Source organism: Solanum pennellii, chromosome 5 (assembly GCF_001406875.1).
Source record: "Solanum pennellii chromosome 5, SPENNV200".
NCBI lineage: Eukaryota > Viridiplantae > Streptophyta > Magnoliopsida > Solanales > Solanaceae > Solanum > Solanum pennellii.
In genome coordinates, this window is record NC_028641.1 from 26,342,265 (window position 1) to 26,363,360 (window position 21,096).

Sequence of the window (21,096 nt, forward strand, 5' to 3'; positions counted from 1 at the left end):
TGCTTTTTTGTTTCTTTTTTTTCTTTTTCTTATTATTATATTGTTGTTTATATTTTTTTAATTTCTACAGTAGCTTGTTCAATTGATAATTGTTGTTTGATAGCTGATTTTGCATGAAGACACTTGGCTTGATATTGTTGTTATTACTCATTTCTTTCAATTTTGGTATTGTTCTCGATTTCTCCAATAATGGATAATCTTTTTTCAGCCTCTGATTCTCACTTTGTTCCCATTTGAATTGTTTATTATTATTGACATTATTCCTTTCGATAGTTATTTATTACTTACTTGTTTTGTTCTTTTTACAGTTTTGTTTCATTAATTGTGAAGTATATAAGTAAAATTGACCAATGAAAAAACTATTCGTCGGTTTTGAAGGTCTTTCCATTTTAAAAGACGGAAATTTAATTTAAGTTTATATATTTTAGTTGTTAGAATAGGACAATCAGAGAACCTCTCCGTCAGTTTTGGAGGCCTTCCTATTTTAAAAGACGAAAATTTAATTTAAGTTCATATATGTTTATTTGTTAAATTGGCCAATGAGAAAATCTCTCCGTCGATTTCGGAGGTCTTCCTATTTTAAATGACGGAAATTTAATTTAAGTTCATATATGTTTATTTGTCAAATTGGCCAATGAGAAAATCTCCCCGTCGATTTCGGAGGCCTTCCTATTTTAAAAGACGGAAATTTAATTTAAGTTCATATATGTTTATTTGTTGAATTGGCCAATGAAAAAACTCTCCGTCGGTTTTGGAGGCCTTTCCATTTTAAAAGACGGAAATTTAGTTTAAGTTAATATATTTTAGTTGTTAGAATTGGCCGATGAAGAAATTATCATCGATTTCCAAGGCCTCCCATGTTCATAAGACGGATTTTTATTATTAAGTTACTATTTGATTAATTCATTTTTATTCATATTTATTTATTACTAATACTTTTACTATGTGTGTTTATAGGTACCGAAGACTTGCTTCCTTGAAGCTATTCGCAAGGAGTTCGAATTACATTTTTTAAATTCATTATTTTGTATTTATCGATGTTAGGCCGATAACATTATTGTATTTTATTGTGTATATTGAATGTTTACAATATTTTGTTCTCCTTCTCAATTTGAAAAAATGAACTCAGTCAGGAACCACAGTTGTGGATTTCGAAGGGTGTCTAACCCCTTCCTTTCGAAATAACTTGAACCCCTTACCTAGAATCAAATTGGTTTCGTAGACTCTCTTTCAAGTTAATTAATTAATCGGTTTCTTAGTTTTCCAAAAAAATTAGGTGGCGACTCTCTTTAATCCCTTTAAACTGATTTTACTCCTTGTAACCCTTTTTTTAAAACGTTTTAAAATTCTTTTAACTAATTCGTTTTAATTGAGTCACCGCGATGTTGCTTCCATTCAAAGAATATCAACAGCTACTTTAATTATTATTTTTTTTAAAAAAATGGATCTTGGTGATGAAGTGTCTGATGTTGCTATACAATTTTTTTCAAACACAAAAAAGATGTTGAAGACCATAAATTGCACCACAGTAACTCTGATTCCTAAGGTACACGTTCATTACAAACTAATCTCTAAAGTTCTTACTCAAAAGGAATAAAAAGTAGAAAAAATTACTTTGGATTGGAATCTTTTAATAAATAATTATTGATTTTAGCGATATTTCTTTATTTATTATTATTTATAACAATATTATGTTAAATTTGCAATACGTATTAAAATTGAATTTTGTATGCAATATTTATGTATTATAATTGTTTGTTTTTTTTAAAATATGCTTGTTTGGTAAGAAATAGACACATTGAATTATAAGTGTATTGAAATGTGTGATAAATATGTTATCCATCAATAAAACTTGTATTATAGGTGAATAATAATTTGTTCTTTGTAATATGTGTTAAAACTTTATTATAAATGTATTAAAATGATCAAGTAAAAAAAATGTTATGGTTATAAATGGTAAATATTTTTTAGTGTAGTATATTTATTTAAGTTTCTCATTTATATAATTTGGATTGTTTTTGAATTGTTAAATATCAAATTAAATCAATTATATCAATGTTTTAAATTTATAAACTAAATCGAATAAGTAAAAGTTGGATTTATCAAAACCTAGATTTTTTCGGGCATTTGTTTTGATAAAGCCTTCGTATAAAACAAATGACTTGCACTTAAAATATGTCTTTAATCCACGTATAATATGACTCTTTATGGTAAATCGTAATTAACAAAATAAACACCAAAGAAATATAGGATAACTAATGACATTGGACTAAAATACTGAAACAAAAAATAGTAAAATTGCATGAAATAAATATTGACAATTAATAAGTCATAATGTAAAAAGTACTAAGTCATGTAAAAATGAATTACAAATAATAAATATCAGTTGTGTCATTAAACATTATAAAAGAAAAAAATGAGTTATGCATTTTCACTATATTTTACTTAACAAATGCAAAGTGAAGAATATGTATCGAATCATTACTTAACAAATGCAAAGTAAAGAATATGTATCTAATCATTACTAAACAAATGCAAAGTAAAGAATATGTATCTAATCATTACATAGAAAATTGTAAGCACATCTAGCATTACTTAGAACATTTTGCAAAAGTCTCATAAAATTTTAGTGTTTATGTTCGATGATGTGAATTTTCAAAGTGTCTAGCATTACTTGGTTCAAATTCTCAGGGATGTTTATTCAAGACTTTCTAATTTGATCTTTACAATTGAATTTATTTGCCACGTATTGGTGCACCATTCGTCCACTTGGGAAGGGCCACTTTTATCAGATACAAAAATCCACTTGCATGGACTTCCACAAATTCTTTAAGGGTCATTCCCCAATGCGTATAAGAATAACTAGGTAATTGTTGTCCCTGCAGTCACGAGCCATATATTATTTAAGTAATATTAACCACACACCGTGATGCTTGACACTTTATGACTCAAGCGTGTCATTAGAAACTGTAATGGCACAGTATTTTTGTTATTTCCTCAAAATGAGAAAGTTGTAGTAACTATGAGAATATCTGATATAAGTATACATATGAATGATTGATATGTATGATCCACAAAGTTGATTCTTGTATAACTAATCTCTGTTGAAGCTATAATAGCATTTAGATCTGCCACTAAACCATTAAATTTTTTCACTTCACTTATGATCATTGAAGCTCGCAGATAAAAAGAGATGAAAATGGATCAATTCACATGTTAAACCTGTCTATACACTTGTGCTCCAATTAACCACAAAAAGTCAAAAAGAACTCCAATTTATATTCATGACCAAATACAATTCCAATTTTCATATATCTTTTTTCACTTTGAAACCTAAAGTTGTTTTTTAAAAAAAATTCACAACATGACCAGATAGCCAATAACTTTCTAAACGATGTTGCTTTCATCAACTCTTCTAGTATAAGGATCTTAAATTAACAACATAATGAGGACTTATGCCTTCTGTTCTCTGTTTGGAAGATCCTCTAATTCCTTTTTCGCCATAAAACTCCCGCATTTAATGTCATTCTAAAAACTTCAGCTTATGTAAACTCTTGTCTTTGAAGTTTGTAATTTTCTAATTCATCCCAGTTCCATCCTTGAACTTGTCTATGAATCTGCAGCTATATTAGTATGGTTTCGAACTTGCACTAAATAAGGGCACATAAAGAGAGATGTTCAACATACTCAGTACTCATGTTGTATAGTGCACACTTCTCATCCTCCAAGCGTCTTCATTAGGCTAACCTTCCTTTTGTAAACAATATGCAACAAACAGTGAGATATAAGATAAGTTGACCATTTATGAGGCATATTTTGTTGTAAATCAGCCTTGTCCAAATAACCTTCTGGTAAGCTATTTTTAGTTAAAGAGTTTGCTGATAATAAACTTATCTGAGCTTAGTACATCTCTTTCGTACCAACCAACTTCCTCAAAGTATTTGTGAACTTAACAGATAACAGATAAAAATATATGAAACTGGTTAGTTGCAGTCCAACGAAAAGAATCACTCTTTTCGCCTCCAAACAAATCATTAATTTTTGGCAAAACTATGATACTATACTTTATCCCCAATTAGAATTATGAGTCGGATGAATTTCAACGATTAGCTATTGATCCATCAAGACATTCGACTAAAAATTCAACATGCAGCTCAAAAGACTGAACCATTCTAATCTACATATCCATCAACTAACGAAACAACTCAGGCTCAAAAATATCAATTTTTATAATCTACAATATTTACCACCAAAATAACTTACACTCCAATAATTTGAAGGAACAACTAACCAGAAAGACAAAACAACAGCCTTAGTAGAATAATTTGGTGGAAAGACAATAACAATGTGCATTCTTTAGAAGCTTATTTCTGTCCCTGAGCTTCTTCTTTGTGTGAGATTCGAAAATAGAGCTTAAATTTTTTGATTTTTTCATGCTGAATCTCACTCGGGGACCTGTAAATACTATCTTATATTGAAGTTTGATTCACTTTTGGATTTGTGATGGATCTGATCAGACACATAATCCGTATCAAATACACCATGTCGTCAATACACTATGTGTGTACATATTCAAAATTTTACCAACCAATGTAGAACAATATTAACCCCATCAAAGGTTTCATGAGATACTATGTTCACCATGAACTTGTGCAGTCAGAAATAGAAGATTTAAATACTATTGCGCATTTGTTCTTATCAATGAGTTGGTCATTCACTTCAAAGTATTGTCTTGTGCAGGAAATTATATTTCTTTTCGTTCCTTTTAAATTATCCGAAAATTAATCCTATTAGTCACTAATATGTTCTCCTTGAATAATTTTAAGACTTGTAGTAAAAAACTTCCTCGGGTAACTTTTAAGCATAAATTTATAAAGCCAGATTAAATGGAACATGTGAATGAGATTTAGAGCTTATAAGAATCACTGCGAGAGTGGCATATAGTGAATAAAATTTTCAAAAATCGGTCCTTATCCACCAATGGGAACAATATTAAAATTCCTATATAAGAATTTCAATAAATTTGAGGAGATCAAAACTAAAGATAACTTTAAGCATAGTAGATTGCAACTGTCTAAACAACATACTACACTAAATATGTTCCTTGAAACTTAACTTCACTTACCTCAAATAACATATGTGAAGATTGGGATAGAAACCACTCCATCAAATATAAATTATACTCGAAGTTAGTACAAGCATCTTCATAAGGTCCTTTTAGCCCCAGTAAAACTCTTTCCTGAAAAAAAAAAAAAAAAACGAACAATATTTCAGTCATATCATCAAACAATTAGGGTGCATAAATAAATTTAATTGTTGGATTTCAAATTTCAAATACTCCAGATTCAAATTTCATCTAAAATCAATGCTTTACAAATCTATTATGTCAAACGTAGAAATCCGAGAAAAATTGAAGCTCAAAAGAAAAGAAAATCAACGAAAAATAAAGAGACAATAAGAATTACCTCAGAGTCGCAGAAATACTCGGAAACGGTTTGAATATGAAAAGCCAGTACCTCTGGGAAATGAAAAACTTGGAGAACCGGGGAACTCTGCAAGATGAAGAAGCTCTTGTCGATGAGAGAATGTAATGAAGTCGTTGGTGGGGTAATGAAAGCATAAAAACGAATTGTAATGACTTAAAGTATCCTTGGCTAATAAAAAAATTACATATTGATGCCAAGGAGCTTAAAGAGCATGAATTGATCTAGGAGAAGAAGTTGGAAATTTATATCATGAAATTATTTCTCTCTTCACATGACCCCAGCAAAATTGTTCGTCATGGTTCTCTGCTCACATGAGTCGAGCTAAATTGTTAGCCACGTAAACTGTCAAGTAGAAATTACTGAAAAAATTATAGATTACGGTAGAAAAAAGAAAAAGTAAAGTGATGATTTGATTGTTATATTAAATCATTACAACACAAATAATTATATATGTGCACCCATCAGATTAGTCATAACTTTAAAAAAGATCCAAACACGTTACAATATAATGTGGTGTGTTTAGGTCCTTGAGAGAAGAAAGATTGAAAAACTAAAACGTTGGGAGATAACAATGACCATTCTACTTCAACGTAGTTCGTGATGAAGTCATCATAAAAGAATTTCCATAACATAAGCTGCGACTTTGCTTATTATTTTAATGTTCTCTAACTTTTAAAATTTTACATGTTATTCTTTCTACCATCACTATATATAACATGTAACTAAAAAGTATATTACTACCTTGCAAGGTATATATATATTATCGTATTGCAAGGTAGTAATACACTCTTAGTTATATGTTAGCTCGGCATGACACATAGACTTACGCTCAACACCATCACTCCTAAATTCGAGGATTGGACATGCACAATTCAGGTTGTAGACAAATATAATATCAGCTACTCCTTTTATAGGATAACGAGGTTATTCTACTTTTTTTACACTGCCAAACTTTTACATATATTACCATTTATTCACTCATCAAAGAACAATATAATTGACATGCAAATCATTAATATATTTTCTGAATTATTTAGCCTGATTTGATAGAGAGCTTACATTTCATCTTCTGTGGTTGCTCATATTTTCTACACTGGTACCTACCATGTATGTACATTAAATGGTTGATTCTCAGAATCAAAACCACATAACAAACGTACTCTTTATATATAATCGTTCTTAAACATACAACACTCTTTATTATTTTTTCTTTAGTTAAGTTAAGTTCTAATTTATAACAAGTGATTCTACATACCAAGAACCTACTATAGGCACAAATAATGCACACAATTACTTGATGTGACTTAAATTCATATTTTTGGTATAACTGTACAAAGTTGCTGAACTCTTGTATACTAGCTTTGAGTTAAAACTTATCCCCCTTCAGTTTTTTGTCCATTGGATAGGATTGGTGTAGTCTAGATCTATGTTGCTTGGACTCTTCAAAAATATCAACAGGTGCAATAGTGTATTTAGGCCTAAAGTATCCTCTTTACAATAGTTGTTTTCACTCTTTTTACCATCTTATTTATGTGTCTTTTCCTTTGAAAATGCATTAGTTCACTACTCTTGCGGCAAACAATTAACTTTGTTTTCTTCTTCTGAGGTTTAAGTCTACGCCAGTTGTAGTTAGTGGTTGCGCGTACATTCAGGTTGCTTAACTTTGGTAAGTACCTCTCCTTTCTTTGTTTTAATTATCATAGTGTTATTTGTAGTTTTGATGATTTGACAAACTTAGGGACCTCATAAAGGTACCGGGTTTCTTACTTGAATATTGCAGGGTTCTTGTTGAGTATTGCAGATGAAACAAACCCAGGGACCTAGTAGAGGTACCAGGCTCTCGTGAGAGTGAGCCAGTCGACTGCCAGCTGGAGATAGTACAGAAAGTAGGTGCACACTTCCCGATGGCGTCAGAAAGTGTGACCTTTCCAACCAATGGCAAAGAAGTTTAGGAAAGGGACTTGTCAATACAAAAGACACTTTCCTAAACACTTTTTGGTAGCTTTTGCAACTTGATAAAAACTTTTCAAGAACTCTTGTAAAGGCTAACAAAAAGGAAAAAGGCAGAATCAAATTCCAAACACAACTGCAACATCTGGAGATATTCGTCTAGTTGTTTAGGAATTTATTCTCATGTTCTTGAACTGTAAACCACTCCTGAATCTATAAAGGAATTGGTGTGTTGTGTCAAAGTCTAGGTTGTCCAGGTGGGATAGCTTAGTGGGTAGATTGTTTTTCTACTTAGGCTTGTTAAGCAATAGAGGACTATTGCTTAACGGTAAGATTGATAACTCTTTCTTACGTTTGGTGTAATCGTGTTTCGCTTTTGCTTTTGAAGATTAGTGAAAACGATTGAAAATCCTGTGAGACAGGTCGTGGTTTTACTCCCTTAAGCAAGGAGGTTTCCACGTAAAATCATTGTGTTGATTTTACTGCATTTAACTTCCTGTTTTACTCATTAGTGTAGTAAGGGACCTGGTCCATTACTGTTAAGTGAAGGCATACATTCTATCAAGTGGTATCAGAGCAGGCACTCCCTATTTGGTTAACACCAAGGAAGTGATATTGTTCTAGAATGGCTGCTCCACTAAATCTCGAAGAAGGTCAGTCGTCACACAGACCTCCTCGTTTCAATGGACATTTCTACAGTTGGTGGAAAGTTAGAATGCATGACTACCTCATGGCTGAAGACAGCGAGTTATGGGATATCGTACTGGATGGACCATTTGTTCCGATGATGGATGAAAAGGATGGAGAGAAGACTATCACTGTTCCAAAGCCTAGGCAGAAATATGACGAAGCTGACAGGAAAAAGATTGAAAAAGGTTTCAAAGCTAAAACTCTCCTGGTTTGTGGGATAGGACCTGATGAGTATAACAGAGTGTCAGCCTGTGAGTCTGCTAAAGAAATTTGGGATTGCTTGAAGACTGCACATGAAGGAACTGAACAAGTCAAAGAATCTAAGATTGACATGCTTACCTCACAATATGAGAACTTCAAAATGAAGGAAGGAGAAACAATACATGACATGTTCACCAAGCTGTCTTCCATTACAAATGAGCTGCGAAGTCTGGGTGAACCTATAAGCATGACCAAACAAGTCAGGAAAGTGCTTCGAATTCTTCCAAAGTCTTGGGAGAGCAAAGTTGATGCCATTACAGAAGCCAAGGACTTGAAGGTGCTGACTATGGATGCTTTGATTGGTAATCTGAAAACACATGAGATGAATCGAAACTATGATTTGTCAAAGAAGGAAGCCAAGAAGGACAAGTCATTGATGCTAAAGTATAAATCAGATGAAGATTCAAGTGATGATGATGATATGGCATACCTCATTAGTAGATTTCAAAAAATTGTGAGGAGAAACAAAATTTATAAAAAGGGAACTAATGGGACTCGAAATGCTGCTCAAGGTGATACTTGCTACAAGTGTGGAAAATCTGGGCATTTCATCAGAGAGTGTCCTTTGCTTAAGAATGAAAACAAGGAACATCAAAAACACAGGGGTGACAAGGAAAACAGAAGGGACCTGGTACCTGGTAACAGAGATCGTAAAGCTGCTGCTGATATGGTTGTCAAAAGGGCTCTTGCTGCATGGGGGGATTCTTCTAGTGACTCAGAAGATCCTGATGAGCCAAAGGATGTGTCAATGGTTGCTGTGCATGAGGAGGGAACTGTCTTCAATGAAATGTTTGCTCTCATGGCACACACAGAAAATGAAGAAGAAGACAATCAGGTAACTCTTCTTGACATGAAAAATGACTTGGATAAATATTCTCTTAAAAAATTGAGAACCTTGGCAAAAGTCATGTTAGATTCTGTGATAGAGTTAACATCTGAAAGAGATACCATGATTGTTGAACTTGAAATTTTAACTGAAAACAAAGGTCAATTTGAAGACACAATGTCAAGAATGGCGTCTCTAGAGTTAAATAACTCTGAACTTAAGAATCAGTTGTGTCAGTTTACTGAAGAAGCTGAAAAGCTGAATGGAAAGCCAAATGGATTGCAAGCTGAAATTCATGAAAAATTGAAGAACTCTGAGACAAATCTCAGGTTGTCACTTGAAAAGAATAACAAATTAGAACAGGATATTGTGAAACTTAAGGAGGAACTTGAAAAATCTCTTAAGTGGACCAAATCCTCAAAGTTGCTGTCAAATGTGACAAATCAGAGTAATTTTAATAAGAAAGGACTAGGAAGTCTGAACATAAGTCCTCCTTATAATCCTCATAGTAAGTATGTGTTTGTGTCTGACAATCTGTTGTGTTTGCATTGTGGTAAGAATGGACATTTGAAGAATGAGTGTGTTAATTGGAGAAACTCATGTGAAAGATACTCTAATTATGCTGAAAGACAAAATGCACCAAATGAGAGACCTGGTCCTACAGAGCCTGTCTCAACTCACAGATTTTCAAAGAAAAAATCTGTTCATGCTCCTAGGTCTTTTGTTAGAAAGATTCAAAGTCTACCATATTGGACCAAGAACTATCTGATCACTCCCTTGTCTGCTTACTGGGAACTCAAGCTGAAATGGGTTCCCAAGCTTAACAAGTGATTTTTGGTGCAGGTGAGTGAGAGGAGCAGCAGTCAATGTTGGTATATGGATAGTGGCTGCTCTAAACATATGACTGGTGATGTAAAGAACTTCCTCTCACTCAAGACCCTCCAAGGAGGAGGTGTCTCATTTGGTGATGGCAAGAAGGGGTACATTTTGGGAGTTGGCAAAGTAGGAAGATCTCTTGAAGATTCAATTGACAATGTTTACCATGTGGATGGATTGAAGTACAGCTTGCTAAGTGTGTCACAAATCTGTGACAAAGGAAATGAGGTCAAATTTACTTCTGAAAAATGCACTGTGGTGAGTTTGACTACAAACAAGGTAATTCTCACTGCACACAGAAGTAAAAATATGTATGTGGCAAACTTGGAAATCTCTCATGGAGATGACTTAACATGTCTCAGTGCTCAAAATGAAAATGCTGATCTCTGGCATCGTAGGCTGGGACATGTGAGTTCATCTTTATTGAATAAGTTGATTTCAAAGGACCTGGTCCGAGGGTTGCCCAAAATGAAGTTTGCTGAAAATAAAATATGTGAAGCTTGTGTTAAAGGAAAGCAAATCAGATCATCATTCAAGCCCAAGAATCAGGTAACATCATCAAGAACTTTAGAGCTGCTTCACATGGACCTTTGTGGACCCTTGAAGGTTCAAAGCAGAAATGGCAAGAAATACATCTTGGTGATTGTTGATGACTATTCAAGATACACCTGGACGAGATTTTTGAGATCAAAGGCAGATACAGCGGATGAGCTGGTGGTTTTCTTCAAAATGATTCAAACCAAATTGAATCAAGTTGTGTGCAGCATTAGATCTGATCATGGGACAGAGTTTGAAAACTCGACATTGGATAGATTCTGTATGGAAAATGGTACAAGCCACAACTTCTCTGCTCCAAGAACTCCTCAACAAAATGGAGTGGTGGAGAGAAAGAACAGAACCTTGGTGAACATTGCCAGAACTATGATTATTGAATCAAATCTTCCTCAAAGTTTCTGGGCTGAAGCTGTTAACACAGCATGTCATGTTACCAACAGGTGTCTAATAAGAGCTGTGTTGAACAAGACTCCATACGAACTGCTCAACAACAGGAAGCCAATGCTGAACTATCTTAGAGCTTTTGGATGCAGATGCTTTGTGCTGAATAATGGGAAAGATGATCTGGGAAAATTTGATCCCAGAAGTGATGAAGGAGTATTTGTTGGATATTCTTCATCCAGCAAAGCCTACAGAATATTCAACAAACGAACACAATGCATTGAAGAAAGCATTCATGTTGTTTTTGATGAAAATGGAAGCTTGAAGAATGATGGATCAAATGATGATGATGATATACTCAAAATGCTAACATCCAAGAAGATTGAAGGTGCTGAAACTGATGCAGATCAACAACTGAATTATGATTGTGACGATCAGAATCACAGTCCACCTGAAGAGGATGCTGAGGTTGAACAGGATGATAAGGTACCTGGTTCTACTCAAAACTCCAGCCAGAGTACATCAGACTCTCCAGAAGATGACGTCACTCCTGATGAAGAAGAACATGCTGATCTGCAAACTCAGTCTGCTGCAAAGTCAGGATGGAAGCATAGTTCATCTCATCCTCTGGATAATCTCATTTCTCCCTTGAATTCTGGAATTCAAACTAGATCAAAAACAAGAAATCTAGTTGCATTCTCAGCATTCATATCATCTATTGAGCCTAAGAATGTTAAAGAAGCATTAGGTGATGCAGACTGGATCAATTCTATGCAAGAAGAACTCCATCAGTTTGAAAGAAGTAAGGTATGGTACCTGGTTCCTCGACCTGAAGGCAGAACTATAATAGGAACTAGGTGGGTATTCAGAAACAAACTTGATGAAAATGGAGTGATTACTAGAAATAAATCCAGGCTGGTGGTGCAAGGATACAATCAAGAAGAAGGAATTGACTATGATGAGACTTTTGCACCTGTTGCCAGAATGGAAGCTATTAGAATCCTAATAGCTTTTGCTGCTTTTATGGGGTTCAAGCTGTATCAAATGGATGTGAAGAGTGCATTTCTGAATGGAGATCTCAAGGAGGAGGTGTATGTCAAGCAACCACCTGGCTTTGAAGATGCAGAGCTGCCAAATCATGTGTTCAGATTGAATAAGGCACTATATGGTCTGAAACAAGCTCCAAGAGCATGGTATGAAAGGTTGTCAAAGTTTCTGCTGAAGAATGGTTTCAAAAGAGGCAAGATAGACAATACTTTGTTCCTATTAAAAAGAGAACAAGAATTGCTTATCATTCAAGTCTATGTGGATGACATAATCTTTGGAGCTACTTCAGAATATCTCTGTGAAGAATTCTCATCACTGATGGGAAGGGAGTTTGAAATGAGTATGATGGGTGAGTTGACATTCTTCCTGGGGCTGCAAATCAAGCAATCATCAAACGGGATTTCAATATGCCAGGAGAAGTATATCAAAGAGCTGCTGAAGAAATTCAATATGTTTGATTCTAAACCTATTGATACTCCTATGGGAACAAATTCCAAGATGATAGTAGAAGAATCTGATCCCCTTGTGAATCAGACAATGTACAGAGGAATCATTGGCTCCTTGTTATATCTAACTGCTAGCAGGCCTGATATTGTGTATAGTGTTGGAATGTGTGCCAGGTTTCAAGCATGTCCTCGTGATTCACACCTGAAGGCTGCAAAACGTATTCTTAGATACTTGAAGAAAACAGGGGACCTGGTTCTCTTCTATCCTGCAGGTGATACTTTTGATTTAGTTGGTTTTGCAGATGCTGATTTTGCAGGCTATCAAGTTGACAGGAAGAGCACCTCTGGAATGGCTCATTTCCTTGGATCATCACTTATCTCTTGGGGTACCAAGAAGCAGAACTCTGTGGCTCTTTCAACTGCTGAAGCTGAATATGTAGCTGCTGCAGCTTGTTGTTCTCAATTATTGTGGATCAGACAACACTTAGAAGATTTTGGAATCCACATCAAAGCAATTCCTCTTATGTGTGACAATACTAGTGCTGTTAGTATGGGAAAGAACCCAGTCCATCATAAGAGAACAAAGCACATTGATGTTAGACATCATTTTTTGAGAGATAATGTTGAGAAGGGAAATATTGTGCTCACATATTGTCCAACGGAGGAACAGATTGCAGACATTTTCACCAAGGCTCTCAGCAAGGATCAATTTGAGAGGAATCGGTTAAAGTTGGGGATGTTGATCTCCAAGTGATGCCTTTAGCCTCAAACAGTGGAACTCCCTTGATGGCTAAAATTGCTGTGCAGGTATCCTTTGTGTGAATTTTAAATATTTGAACAAGATCTCTTTTTGTATCTTTAGTAGGTATACTCTCAGTAGGGACCTGATCAGCAAAAGAAGAGACTAGAACAATTAAGGAATGAAGTTAAACTCTATCATGGTACCGGGTACCTGTCCAGGTTAGCATTTTTACATTAAATTTAAACTAAAATTTTGACCGTTGAAAAATGCCACGTGTCAGTCATCGGTTGCTCTGACCGATCAGTCCAATCGTTTCTCTCTCAAACGACGCATCTAATCAAGGACCTGGCACCCTTTCACTTCTTTAAAAAAGGCCTTTTTCTTTTTGGAACTCTCATCTGTTTCTTAACTTTATTTCTCTCCTTTTATCAAAAGGCTTATCAAATTCAAAGGCCAAATCTGTCCTCTTCTTCCTTTTTGCTCTTAAACGAAACCTTCCAGTATCACAAACATGTCTTCCTCTTCATCTTCTTCTAAGAAAATGTTGGATGCCCTTAGTGAAATTGAGCCCCTTGCATTCTATTCTCCAACAACTGCTCAAGCCAGACTTCCTCCCCCACCCAGTCCTCCACAAAATACTCCGGACAACCCTTTCTTCTCTATCGATCTAAACACTTCTTCAGTACCTGGTCCATGTGAAGACATGTTGCCTGACAACATGTTTGAGGGAGACCTACCAAAACACAGGGCTTCCGAGTCAAATATTCTGGCAGCAAGTGAGGAACTTGTGATTGAGAGCCTGGCAATGATGAGAGAAGAGGTCAGAGCAGAACATACTGACGCCCTGGAAAGAGAAGAGGTAAGGCCTTCTCAACCCATCTTCGATAAAACCCCCGATTTAGGGCGGTATTCTTCTTCCTCTTCATCTGAATCTGCAAGTGAGGAAGCATCATTAAAATGGAAGGTGGAAAGTCGAAAAGGGAAGGAAAAGGTCGTGGAGGAGACTCCTAAGAGACGACCTAATACAAGGTCTGCTGCACAAAAACTGATGGTAGATGCCTTGAAGGCAAGTGCACGATCTGCTGCTGCAGTCAGAAGTGCACGAACCTTCAAGGTATCAAATTTTAGGATACCTAAAGAAAAGTTGGTTGAGTTGTCTGGAGAAGAGGTTGAAAAGAAAAATAACAAGAAGAAGTCAGAAAAGAAAAGGGAAAGGGTTACAAAGAAGGTTGAAAAGTCACAGTCAAAAGGGAAGAAATCTGAAAGGAAGAGGAAGCGGACACAGGAACCTGGTCCTCAAGCCAGGAAAGTTGAGAATGTCAACTTGCAAGAAGTAGTTGATAGTCTGAGGAAACAAGCAGTTCTCGCTGGAAGAGTGTTTGATATGGGGATTATTACTCTTCCGGGCATGGACTCTCTGCATGACATGGTGGAGATCCAGTCTTGGCTGCACCTGTTCAACAAGAAATCCCCCATCCTCCATGAAGAAGAGGTTCGTGAATTCTATTACAATGTTCAATTTCTGGAAGATGGGAGTCTCCTCACACGTGTGAACAATGTTGCTGTTTCTTTGAATGAGGAAGTGTTGGGCAAAATCCTCAGAGTGCCTACAGAGGGGACCCGGTCCGTGCAGGGAAAAGCTTGCTCTTCAGAATTTGCATCTATGATTTCTAAGACTCCCACAACCAAGGTTGCTGGGATCTATAAGAAAATTATGAAGAGTGACTATCAGCTGGTCTTCGAGTTTGTCAACAAAGTGATTCTCCCTCGCACTGAAAAGAGAACACTTGCTACTGCTGCTGACTTGTACGTAATGGAGATGCTGTGCAGCTTTGAGGCTCTGAGTCTTCCTAGTCTCATGATTGAACACATTCACAAAACAGTTATTGAGAGGAAAGGAGTACATGGAATGGGGTATGGATACTTTCTCACTGAAGTATTCAAGCATTTTCGGATTCCTCTTGGTGTTGGAAAGGTGGGGACAGTTAAACAAACTATCTCTGAGCATACCTTGTTTGAATGTGAATGTATTGAAGGCAGAGGCTTACCAAAAAGCAAGATGGCTCAACTTCTTGAGGACCTGGATCAGCTTAAACATGAGATTGAAGAACTCACTGTGCGTTTGAGTAGTAAAGAGGCTGAAATTGCTGTACTCAAAGCAGAGCTGCTTACTGCACAGAGTGAGGGACCTGGTTCTTCAGTTGTACAAGCTCTGGAGAAAGAGAACAAGGAGTTGAAGGCGAAGATAACTGCCCTGCAAGAAAAGGCCATCAAGGATAATGATGCTGCCAATGCACGACTCACTCTTGTTATCCAGTCCCTATCTCAAACTCCCCCCTCTTCCTAAACTGTCAATCAATCCTTCCCTGTGTTTTTTTTTTGTGTGGCTGATCATCGTGTTGATGGATTTTTAGTTTGTCTTTAATGTATTTATGTTATAATGGCATGTTGGTTACTTTACTCCTTTGCTGTTCTCCTCTATTCTTTTGTGATTGCTTTTCCTCTACTGTTTGATTGCTTTTTAGCTTTGATCTTGTTCAGTATTTATGTTGACATCACTGGTTTACTGCATATCTTTTTTATGATGCCAAAAGGGGGAAGTGAAACTGTGAGTAGCTAAATGTTTATTCATGTGAGGAATGTGAGGAATGTAGTGAGGGGAAATATACAGCAAGGGGGAATATACAGTCAGGGGGAATACACTGTGAGGGGCAATATAGCAAGGGGGAACTATGTTGGAGAAGATTTCAGATCATTGTTTGTCATCATCAAAAAGGGGGAAAATGTTATTTGTAGTTTTGATGATTTGACAAACTTAGGGACCTCATAAAGGTACCGGGTTTCTTACTTGAATATTGCAGGGTTCTTGTTGAGTATTGCAGATGAAACAAACCCAGGGACCTAGTAGAGGTACCAGGCTCTCGTGAGAGTGAGCCAGTCGACTGCCAGCTGGAGATAGTACAGAAAGTAGGTGCACACTTCCCGATGGCGTCAGAAAGTGTGACCTTTCCAACCAATGGCAAAGAAGTTTAGGAAAGGGACTTGTCAATACAAAAGACACTTTCCTAAACACTTTTTGGTAGCTTTTGCAACTTGATAAAAACTTTTCAAGAACTCTTGTAAAGGCTAACAAAAAGGGAAAAAGGCAGAATCAAATTCCAAACACAACTGCAACATCTGGAGATTTTCGTCTAGTTGTTTAGGAATTTATTCTCGTGTTCTTGAACTGTAAACCACTCCTGAATCTATAAAGGAATTGGTGTGTTGTGTCAAAAGTCTAAGTTGTCCAGGTGGGATAGCTTAGTGGGTAGATTGTTTTTTCTACTTAGGCTTGTTAAGCAATAGAGGACTATTGCTTAACGGTAAGATTGATAACTCTTTCTTACGTTTGGTGTAATCGTGTTTCGCTTTTGCTTTTGAAGATTAGTGAAAACGATTGAAAATCCTGTGAGACAGGTCGTGGTTTTACTCCCTTAAGCAAGGAGGTTTCCACGTAAAATCATTGTGTTGATTTTACTGCATTTAACTTTCTGTTTTACTCATTAGTGTAGTAAGGGACCTGGTCCATCACTGTTAAGTAAAGGCATACATTCTATCACATAGTTCATCATTTGCCTATCTGTGTTCTTTTGTTTCTTATTCTTATATTCATTCATCTATTTGTTTATTTTCTTTGGTTGTTTTTCCTGTGTTCGTTCTACACATGGTTCTAATATCTATAAAGTTTGTGTCTTGAAAAAATCAATTGCAATACAAAAACTTCAACTATGTCAGACAATCGCTATAAAAGAGTTAAACCCCGACAGTATAACAGGCAATAAACAAGCTAGGCGTCAAGAATTATACCTGCTTATGGGACTAGAGAGAAAAACAGAGTTTCTTTGGCTGGAAAATGAGGAAACAAAGCTTATTTTAAAAAATGTGGCCTGTTCGACAACACTTTGTTTGATGAGCAAGCTTGCATTGCCTCTCGTGAAATGCTAGAATAAAATTGAACATGAATATGCACGACGCTCAATGCTTCAACAAGATATGTAACAACCTATCATACTCCACACTAACTACACTACATATTCTTCACAATCTAGAAAAGTCACTTTATTCTCCCTATTACAGGTATTTGTCAACTACAACGTCCCAACAACAATGTTGTTGTCGATCTAGCTTCTGCAAAAAGATGTAGCTACTGTAAAAAATGTGAATGTAAATATGCAAATAATATTGCATATGCGATCACAAATATAATCTGAAAAACAACCTGTGAATATGTATATTATGAATGTCTCAATCAGCATCAATGGTCACAACCGAAGCAACAAAGCGCAAACCAATGGAAACAAGCACCAAGCCATCCAGCAGTAAACAGAAGACCGCCATCGCAACCCCTATGAAAAGGGACTGAAAGATAAGACTCCTCTTCCTCCACTTCCCACTCTTCATCTTTTCTTCTTCTTCTTTCTTTTACTAAAACAACTCTCACACATGCTTTTGCAGGAAGTTTTTGCATCAAAGTAAACTTAAGCTTTTGTCAATGCATTGCTTTTCCAGAAAGTTTTTGTCAATGCACTGCCAATAGAACAAGAAATTGCTTCCTATACAAGGGTAATTTAGTATGTTACTATCTAACTGTGCTTTATACTTTATTCTCAATGCTTACACAATTTGCTTTCACACTTGTGCCTTTCGTGCTTGATAATGCAGTACTTTGTCTTTACCCCTTATATTGAACTTTGTCAAAGTTTTATTTGCCCCTTATATTGTACCTTTTAAAAATAAATCCACTGCTACATATTGCTAAATATACTAAAATTTGAAACTTTTTTTAATGCCTTAATATTTATAGTATTCTTTATTTTTTGCTGGACATATTTAGTATTCATTTGTAGTTATTTGCAACTTTCTAGCTCCATTCACGTTAACTTATACCTCCACAATCTAAACCCATCTTCTTCGTAATTGCAGATATTTTGTGAACTCCAAGGCATCAACATCCTTGCCACCACCAACTATTTTACCTTTTCTGTACAAATATGTAAATATGTATGCAACATAGCCGAAAAGTGCATAGGCAGTGCAATAACAAACATAATAATACTTATATATGCCAATTTATAATAAAAACTACTGTCAAACAACAATCACGTGTTCGACCCGTGCGCGCACGGGTGTCACCATCTAGTTTTTGGAGAAATATGACATTTTATGTGAACATTAGGCATCAAGACATCTTTTCATTTTTTTGATATGACAGTATATGGTAATTTGTTAGTTTAAATAGTTCTAAAATTCAACACATATAAGGTAATTTGACAATTTAAAATTAATGTAGAAACAATAAAAGAATATGATACACTTGATGATAATTATTTAAGGAAAAGGGACGGATTTACCCAAAACTTTAATAAATGGTACGTCTATGCCCTCCGTTATACTTTAAGTCCACATAAACCCCTGTCGTCCAATTATAGATACACATATAGCACGTGTCTTAATCCTATTGAACTACCCTTTGACCCTTTTTAACCCATAAACAAACTACCCACCCATGACCCAATACCCACTCATAACAAAGCATTATCTCTTAATAACTCAAAGTGGTCAGGCATGAATACGGTTAAAAGGAGGAGGATCAACTGAAGGAGACCTTACCGCCGGCTAAGAGAGGTGAATCATTGCTTCGGCTGTCAAAGGAAGGTAGGATTGACCAGTTCACGATGCCGGTACGGCGAATTATTATGCGGTGAAATCGATACTTCGATCGTCATGATTGTAGCTACAACTACAAAACCGCCGACCGAGAAGCGATCGCGAGGGAGAATTTGATCGTGAATGCAGAAAAAATCATTAAAGTTTGAAAGGAAAACACGAAATACACATCCTTTTTACTTTTAAAATCAAATTTCAAATGATGAAAACTAGAGCGAGATCGAGTCGATCTCCGTAACTGCTGCTGCTGTTATTATGCTTTTCGTCGTCTCAAATTTAGCTGAAGTCATTATAGATAAACTGAATCATCAATAGCAATTCCCACAACTTCTTCATTAGACATTGTTCAACAATTATGTTAGCACCTTTTTGAATTGTTATTTTGAAGAATTAAATTCTTTTTAATGTTTTTCCAATGTTCTACAGAAAGATGGAGGGTTAATGGGGTAGATAATTGGTTTATGGGTTAAAAAAAGGATCAAACGGTTGGTTCAATAGGATTAAGACACGTCTAAATAATTAGGGGTTTAGTGAGAGGGGTATATGTATACTGATAATTGGACGGTAGGGTCTTATGTGAACGTAAAGTATAACGGAGGACATAGACATACCATTTATTAAAATTCGAGGGTAATTCCGTCTCTTTTCTCATTACTTAAAGTTAAATTCTTTGAATAATTTGTTAAAAAGATAAAATAACCAACTATATCTTTCAATTACTACTTGGGCAAAAGATATGTGCAATAGCAAACCATTATTACGGTTTTGATTATCAAAGATAATCAACATAATTATCATATTTATGTCAAATATTTCTTTAAGAAGTCTATGTTTATCACAATGAATGTCCTATTTTTTATTTTTATTTTTACAAAAATTCCATAAAATTTGTGGTATCAGAACACATCCCAAAATGTTCTTATAATCGCGCCCCAGTTAATACATCCATCAATATCCTGATACTTTGTCTCTCACTTTTGAATATATCACTCAACGTCTCGATACACTACATAAAGTGATGTATTCGATCAATACATCGCATAAATTGATGTATTCGATTGATACATCGCGTAAAGTGATGTATCCGACTGATATATTGTGTAAAGTGATATATCCGATCGATACATCGCGTAAAGTAATATATAAGAAAATATGAATTTTCTATTTTTTCAAATGGTAAATTTTTTTAAAAAAATAATTTAAAATAAATGGTATATTTAAGTAATTTTTCATATATATTGATCTCGAAAGATGGGATCGTAAAACCCAAAAAGTGTTTGAAAGACTTGTTCATATTGACTTCAGATTGTTCAGAATTGGGCTTTTGGGCCATGCAAAAATGGGCTCTTAATTGCAAAAATCTTGCCAGGTAACTTTGAGCCCAAACTCTTTTGGATTAACCAATACAGCTCTGCCCATTTTCTTCAAATTGTGTCACATATCCGATTTGTCGGTGTTTTTATTAGATACTTCTAATTCAAACTTTAAAAATTAGAGCAACTTACAAAATGACTATATTTATAGGGTTATTGAAGTTCAATAGCTATGAATATGTTATTTACTAGAAATGACTATACTTTATGTCAATTTCTAGCTGCGTGTTTGTATTAAATTTCATTTTATTTTATTGTTATTATTATTATTTATACAATGCATTAAATAAGATATGATATGTTACCATAACTTTCAAGTACCAACCATTTATTATGTTCATAAATAACTGTAATTTTCATTATTAAATTACCAACTAATAATTACATATTGTATGCAAATATGATAGATTCACATAATACAAAAATGTTGTATTTATATTCCTAAATACAATATATTCACTAAATACTAATCATAAAGGTATTCATAAAATCTTGAATATAAAAGTTTATTCATGTCTTTTCTCTATTTTTGCATATGTTTTTATTTTTTATTTATTTATACACTAATACAGTTGTAATTACAATAACTAAATAAGAAAAATGTATTACTTGTACAATTAGCATATGAATAATTTGAATTCAAATTGGTGTTTCTATTTATAAAACTTAAAGTATTAATATATCAAGGATACAAGTATTTATAAAAATTTAATGTATTAATACATCAAACAAGGTAAAGTAGTACAATTTTAGAATA

The 21,096-nt window shown here is 34.9% G+C and overlaps 1 protein-coding gene and 1 long non-coding RNA gene across 5 annotated transcripts; one reads left to right on the forward strand and one right to left on the reverse strand.

The window, feature by feature from the left end:
- Window positions 1–3,245: 3,245 nt before the first annotated feature.
- LOC107019154 lies at window positions 3,246–6,044 on the reverse strand. 4 transcript variants are annotated; one of them, XR_001456761.2, is made up of 3 exons: window positions 5,466–6,044; window positions 3,688–5,239; window positions 3,246–3,617 (listed from the first exon to the last, which is right to left on the reverse strand). It is a non-coding gene; the product is annotated as an uncharacterized LOC107019154 (long non-coding RNA). The 4 variants fall into 4 exon arrangements; XR_001456759.2 differs by having other exon boundaries at window positions 3,246–5,239; window positions 5,466–5,552; window positions 5,671–6,016; XR_001456758.2 differs by having other exon boundaries at window positions 3,246–3,751; window positions 5,126–5,239; window positions 5,466–5,999.
- A 2,017-nt stretch (window positions 6,045–8,061) lies between these two features.
- On the forward strand, window positions 8,062–10,037 carry LOC107019397. Its single transcript, XM_027916842.1, has 3 exons — window positions 8,062–9,176; window positions 9,279–9,882; window positions 9,942–10,037. Exons 1-3 carry the CDS (start codon window positions 8,062–8,064, stop codon window positions 10,035–10,037), a joined length of 1,815 nt encoding a protein of 604 aa, XP_027772643.1.
- Window positions 10,038–21,096: the final 11,059 nt, after the last annotated feature.

Coding starts and splice junctions, on each gene's coding strand:
- LOC107019397 (XM_027916842.1), top strand. CDS start 8,062: ATGGCTGCTCCACTAAATCTCGAAGAAGGTCAGTCGTCACACAGACCT. Junction 9,177..9,278: donor GGAACTGTCTTCAATGAAAT/GTTTGCTCTCAT, acceptor TAAAAAATTGAG/AACCTTGGCAAAAGTCATGT. Junction 9,883..9,941: donor GACCTGGTCCTACAGAGCCT/GTCTCAACTCAC, acceptor GTCTTTTGTTAG/AAAGATTCAAAGTCTACCAT.